This window comes from Heloderma suspectum, chromosome 4 (genome assembly GCF_057233095.1).
Source record: "Heloderma suspectum isolate Gila_16-S chromosome 4, 16-S_ref, whole genome shotgun sequence".
NCBI classification, from domain to species: Eukaryota; Metazoa; Chordata; class Lepidosauria; order Squamata; family Helodermatidae; genus Heloderma; species Heloderma suspectum.
This window is the reverse complement of record NC_139461.1, coordinates 247,453,124-247,460,123: the sequence shown is the minus strand read 5'-3', so window position 1 is coordinate 247,460,123 and position 7,000 is coordinate 247,453,124. Positions and strand designations below refer to the sequence as shown.

Genomic DNA, 7,000 nt, shown 5'->3' with positions numbered 1-7,000 from the left:
CTTTCCCTGACACACCTAGAACAAGAGCCAGGAACTACACCAGCCCTGGAGCAGATGTAATTAAATTCCCTCCCACTGTCAAAGGGAAGGAAGCTAAGGCAAAGCCTCAGCACAAAGGTACGGGGGGGGGGGGGGGGAGACATAATAACTCTACCACCTAAGCTGGCAGGGTTAGGAAGTGGTAGTTCCTCTGCCATGAATCTCCCCCAACCCTGTAGGATTGCTCTGCCCATGACAACACCCTTTATTTGGGAGCGAGATATGCTGGGACCATTTTTGCAAAGAATGAGTCAGTGCCTTAGATCTTTCCAGCAACATATTTAAATTGCTACATTTTTATTAAAGTAACAAAAGTGTACATTTCTCAATATATCTGTACATTTTGCATATAAAAACACTGTTGTACAACAATCATTCCCCCTCCCGCAACACAAAATAGCTTACAAACTTTGTATTATTTTCAGCAATTATGAAACTAGGTCCCGCTCAACAGTCCAGCTCAAGTTTTGCAAACATTTTTGAAAAGGGGGGAGAAAAATAGACACATGCTCGCACCCATGGGCTGTTCCTAAGACACAGTTCTTCAGCACTGGTTGTGTCAGGCTTGTAATTCAAAGGCAACAAAGAGCATACATCAATTCACAGCTTTTACATGCACAAGTTACAAAATGGATTCTGTCCAAATTTGGTTGTCTTAATGCTAACAAAAGATAACCTTAATACTAGATTCCTTGCCCAGATATTTGGTAACCTTTTCTGTTTCCCCATCAACCCTTCAAGGAAGTTGGGAAGGAAAAACAAAGGAGATGGAATAAGAATTTGGTTTTCAGAAGCACCCTTCGTTAGTACGAAAGGAATAAGATGAACAAACAAGATACCTTTAAACAGAGTTGCATTTATCATGCCAGCCTGGCAAGCCAAACAAATTACTGGCATTTGGAAAATTCCAAGTAGAGGCAGGGAGTGTGGCAAAACAAACATTTTTCCTGGATATGTTACAGTTCCCACTCATATCATGTTTTCAACGCACCAGATAAGCAACCAGGCTCCCAGGCATACCAAACAGAAACTTTCCTTGGAGGGGGAAGCTACAGTGCAGAAAGTGTTCCCCTCATTGTGCCGCCAAATATTGCACAATTATGCTAACGGAGTGGCGACATTTTTCTTTTTTTTTTAGCTTATAGGGGACCCTTAGTGCTTTACATACCTCCGTATTTGCTGAATGGAGGGTCTGATCCTTAAAACAAGAGCTTCACATATTGAGCTGGAAGAAACTAAATGATTCACAGATGGGCTGGTGCAGTTGCAAATGTTTCAAGTTAGGAATTTGGGGTACAGCTGAGCTTGCCCAGGCAAGCTCCACTGAAATAAATCCAAACTTTTGCAAGAGTGCAGTTAACACTCATGTTAAGATTCCCGTTCATCTCAATAGGGATTGCTCAGGAGAACATCCTGGCAGATTATGCCTTTCCAAAAAAATAAGATCTTAAAACGGTCCTGTACAAGAGGCCATCCTACCCCTTGAATGGGATGCCACTGTAGGGCTGAGTCTTCTCAGTTCAGACATTCATGCACTCGAGCACGTTTTAGGAGTCATGTAAGCAGTGTTAAAAGTTGTTGCTTTGAGAACAGGAAACTGTCCCACAGAAACTGCTCCTCCTCCAGAGTGCCCAAATTTTAGGAAATGTATTGCACAGTGTCTGAGAACTCAATTCACAAAAGGCAGAGGAGGAGCAGGCCTGGGGATGCAAAGGAGTTGACTCTTCAAAACCAGGGAAAAGCCAAGCAGATTATGTGCTCTGAAGCAGATCCAAGAAGATAGGTTTTTTTGTCTTTTTTTTAAAGAACCTGTTAAGTGCCCTGGTAGTCACCTCTCAGCAGTTATTGGCAGCATTGTCAGGAATTTTACAAGGCCAAGATAAAGGCAGTGGAATAGACAAAACCCTGGTGAAAGCAGTTTCCCAGCAGGTAGATTTCATTCACATTGGCCTGGCCATTGCACTTTTGTTTATGGGAGTTGACCGCTAGAGTAACAGGCCAGGCAGTTGTGTAGCCCAGATCCTATATCTCTTTAACAAGCAAAGTTCTTTATGATTTTACAAGCCACACATTCAGGTGCCAACTGAATTTTGCATGAGTATGAAATACAGGATGAGGCACAGAATTGTGCAGAAAAATCAAGATTTCTGTGCAAAATGATTGGCTGACACTTAGAAAGCCACCACCCGGTGGGCCAAAGAAAGCGGCTATAATTGTGACTGTGTGTTTTAGCAAAATGCCATGAAAAAGGATAAGTTGCTCAGATTGGGAAAGAAGGTGAAGTTGGTGATGAAGCAACTTACCAGCATAATAAAATGGAGATAACCTTTGAGAAAAGAAAAGTGCCAAGGCTAGAATGAGGTCATGACATCCCAATCAACATGTATGGTTCATTGCTTAAGTACTACCATCCTGGCATTCTGGCCTGTAGATTCACAGTTGTTGTAGCACTTACCCCATAGTTAGTCACTGTTTAAAAGTGCTGTGCCCTGCCCCACCCCCTGTACTTTTATTTCCAACCCTGCATTTCCCAGACAGGCAGGTCAACCCTCCAGAATTGTCATCCAACACTAATTAGGTAGATATTGGCATTTTTTAATACACTTGCAAGCTTGCAACAGCTTTAAAAAGGCACCTCAACACCACTCCACAGAAAAGTGGTGGCTGCTATTGGATTTCATTTTGGATTTTCTCTTTTTTAAAAAAATATAAATAGCTCTTCATTTTTTAAAAAAAAAATACATCCTCAGGTGAGGTATACAGTAGCCCATGTCTTGGCAGTGTAAGGACAACTGGGAGTACTTAACTGGAGACAGTCATCATGTAGTTTTTGGAAGGGCTGGTGCGCCCCAGCATCATCTGGTTTTTGCAGGTGAGCATCCCATAGGAGCTCACAGGTGCTGCAGATGCTTCATATAGGACACAGATGGATCCATCCTCACCAATCCGGTAGGATACCTCATAAGGGTCCACCCAGAGTGTGAGTTCACTCGGCAGGAGCTGATATAGCTGCTGGAGGCTGAGTCCAATCTGGCTAGCTGCTTTGCTGATGATAGGGTCCATTTTATGGTTGATACGGATGCAGCGGTAGCCAGACCCTTTGAAGGGTTTCTCAGGGAACCAGTGATGTTTGTAATGCTCTGCAAAGGCACAAAGAGAAATACCAAGAATGGTAAGTGATTGCAGTGGATTATTGCTGAAACATGAGATATGATGTTTTACACAAAGAAATGTACAGCTACGGTTGCTTGCAGAGTGTTTTGCTTTGAGCATCCATCCTATGCCTTAGGCTTGATCCAGTCTGAAATGGCCTTCAATACGATCTCTAATTCTCTTCTACTGGTACAAGATCAGGGAGTTCTAACATTCCCTTTTTTGTATAGGAAGAAACTAAATCATGGCACACTGAAAGGTTTGTCCTAACAGGCAGCTCTCAGTTCAGATTTCCTCACCAACAACAATTCAACTACCATCTTCCAAGGGGAATATTAAACTGGGCTACAGAGATAGTAAACAAAAAAGTTTAGTCCACTGTATTTGAAGGTTGGCAACAAGGATCTTTTTGTCAAAAGCACCAGAAACTTAGAAGCCTGGGATTGAAGACTGCAGAAGGTTTAACTGAATTCATTAGCCTGAGTAGTTTACTAATTACTCTCAAAGCTCCTTAGTAGACAGTTTACATTAGCATACAGCTCTAGCAACCCTCTCCTCTGCACCCCAAGCTAATGTACTGCTCTATCCCATAATTAGTTTGTTTAGAAAGCCTTTCCAACTGTATTACATATATGAACACAATGCTGGGGACAAAAAATTATGACCAGCCCTGTTAATTACAGCCACTCAAGAGTTACAAGCAGAAAACAGACATTATGGCTACAATCCTATACCCACTTAGCTAGGAGTAAGGGTCCCATTGAACCCAATAGGACTTACTCTAGAGAAGAAGTACAGGATTGCACTGTTAAGTGTTCTCAGCTTGGATGTGACTTCTAAGTTCTTCACAAAGCAGAAGTACATATATACACTCCCTCACAACCTGGTGTTATTAATCTACTTGCTGAGCAACACACCTTGATTTCACCTATCTTCAGAACATACTTGATCATGAACAAGACACTTCACAACCATTGACATGAGTTGCTTCAAAGCCACACCATTCTCAGAACTTGGGATGCTATGCACACAAACCCCCAGGAAGTTCTCCTGCACAAGACCCTTCAACTATCATGCACTGGTGCTGCTCCCATTCATTTTGTCGGGCCCAAAGCCAGCAGAAAAGGGCTTGCCAGGGGATCGAACTTGCAATCCCTATCTAGGTTTCCCTTTGACAAGAACAAAGAACATTTCCGATTTTCTTCCCCCAGCCTGGTTTGTGCCTCAAAAGTTTTTTTCCTGAAGCCACAGCAATAGCAACGTTTGGCACTGAACATTTAAGATTGTATTTAAGCCTTTTAGTCTGTGAGAGTTCACAAACAGCAAAGATATACCCAATGAGGGAATGCTTTGCTCAACAAACAAATATGGCTTCATTGCGTTTTACACAGCTACAGGAGAGGCAGATGTAGAAAGTTTTAAAAATATACAGTTTGGCAAGTTAAAAACTATTTTGAGTGTGTGGAGGCGCAATCTGAGCTAGATGCCTAGGGACATTCCTGAGAAATTTGAATTTCTTAAAAATATGTGCAGGTGGGGAAAAAGAAAAAAGACAGACAGAAGAGAGAGGAGAAGCTTAGACGAGTGGCCATCCCACATTCGTTCAGGTATGACAGGAAAGTTTGACCTAGCATGCCCCAAACCTGGCCAAGAAAATGGGGCCCAGTGTGACAGAAACATACACCCCCAGAAAAGCCTTCCGCAACCTGGGGCCCTCCAGCTGGGTCGGGCTACAACTCCCAGCCCCCACACCCAGCTGGCTGGGAGAGGCTGGGAGCTGCAGTCCAACCCAGCTGGAGGGCCCCAGGTCGCCGAAGGCTGCCCCAGAGCCTGTGCTTCAGAGAGGCGCAGTTCTCACCTGCAAGCGCCTCTTCAAGAGCCCCGCTGAAAACCTGAAGCTGCTGCTCGCTAACGCAGCCGCGGGTGCGGAGCAAGCTGGACACGAAGCCGACGGCGGCGGCGATCTCCGGGACCATGTCCGCCCGGCTGCAGTTGCTCCCGCAGCTCCCGCTCCAGCGCTGGACTTGGCTCATGACTGGCGCGGCAGCGAGGTCCGGGCGGCCCCTGTGAGGCTCTGGAGTGAGGGGCGCAGTTTCAAGAAGGACGGACGGACTGGTCGGTCGGTCCGTTCGTTCGTGCCCGGCCGCCTGCGGAGGCGGCGGCGGCGGCGGCGGCTGCTGCTTAACGAAGCTCTTTCGAGGAGGCTTCTTTCACGTCCGCCGCTCTCCCCCTGCGTGCCTAGCCGGGCTCTGGGCGCAAACCGGACTCTTAATACTCTTGGAAACCGAGGCGTCATCAGCCCGCGCGCTACTGGTTGGCCGAGCCCCCCTCGGCATGCTAATGAAGTTGTGACCTCAGCAGGGTGGAAGTTGTGACGTGAGTGCCGGGACAGGCAGGCCCCGAGAACGCGGCCAGAAAGCAGCAGCTGGGCGAGGTTGGAGGGCGGGGGGGGGGTCCTGCGACGGGGCTATTTATAGGGCTTTGCCTAGTAGGGAGCGGCGCGGCGGAGGGGAGGCTTCTTGCTGGGCCCCGGCCGAAGCCGTCTAGGAATCAGACGAACACGAGCTGCCACAACGACACGGGCCGACAAGGGAAGCAGTCCAAGGAAGTCTGACCTTTTAGAAACCGGTCTGCATTCTACCAAAAATATATTTGCAGTGCAGTCTCTGCCTGTTTACTCTGAGCAGGCATAAGGACGCCTGTTCAGTGGCCCCCTCAGGCCACTTAGACTACTGCTTATTTCCAAGTTACGATGCCTAGGATCATGCAGCCTCGAGTTGCCTGTGAACTTGTGAATAAGCCACCTAGGCTTGCTGTTTCAGATGGCAAGCTCACAGAGCTTCCAATGGGATGCCTGGCCAGCCGTTATTTGCTAGGCACTTCGTAGCAAAAGTAGAGCCGATTCAAAGCAGCGGGGGGGGGGGGGGAATAATTGGTGTGTTCCTTTAACGAGTACCATTCTAACATCACTTGCTTTGGCATGTAAAAATTCCTTGCATGTGGACAACTAACACATCAAGCTGAGCAGAGATACAATCTAGTACATGATCCAGTTAGTTCAAATTAAAGAGCACAGTAGAGTATTAAAACCATTGTTCGTATCACTGGGACTGATTGTGTCTATTTTTGTCTGTTTTGTTACATTTATATCCCACCTTTCCTCCAAGGAACTCAATGTATATGGTTATGTGTGTCCTTCCTCATTTTATTCTCACAACAACCCTGTAAGGTAGGTTAGGCTGAGAGAGAGACAGGCCCAAGATCATTCTGTCAGCTTCATGGCCGAGCAGGGGATTTCAACAATTCTCTCCCCAGCCCTAGTCACCACACCACACAGCCTCTCTTTAGTACACTTAAGGAAATGCCAGATATGACATGTATTGATTAGCCATATCCCCACCTGGCTTTATGTTCTGTGTAATTTTGTTGGGTTATGTATAGATTATTTATTTATGCATCACATATGTATCCTACCCTTTATCCAACCAGTTCACTGATGTCGATATGCATTCCTGACTCCCTGCTCATATAAATTTTGGTATTTTGAACAGTCCCCCCCCCCCCGCTTTTACTGCTTTAAAAATTGGATTTGGACTGAGTGCATGTCAGCTGTACTGCTTGCGAGGGGTTAACAATAAAGGTTACATCCCACCCACCTCACATGCTAGGCCAATGTGTTTTTTTTTAATGAAATGTTTTCTTTGGAGGACGTGTGCTTTTTTCTACATGTACCCAGTCTGTCAGACCATAGTCTACTTAGTATAAATAAACATTATCTACAAAGCACCCTTGTATTGTGAAACCTTGA

At 45.7% G+C, this 7,000-nt stretch overlaps 1 protein-coding gene across 1 annotated transcript; it reads right to left on the bottom strand.

The window, feature by feature from the left end:
* Positions 1-303: 303 nt before the first annotated feature.
* On the bottom strand, positions 304-5,432 carry BTG2 (BTG anti-proliferation factor 2). The gene is made up of 2 exons (XM_084853168.1): positions 5,051-5,432; positions 304-3,179 (listed from the first exon to the last, which is right to left on the bottom strand). Exons 1-2 carry the CDS (start codon positions 5,223-5,225, stop codon positions 2,842-2,844), a joined length of 513 nt encoding a protein of 170 aa, XP_084709294.1. The 5' UTR covers positions 5,226-5,432; the 3' UTR covers positions 304-2,841.
* Positions 5,433-7,000: the final 1,568 nt, after the last annotated feature.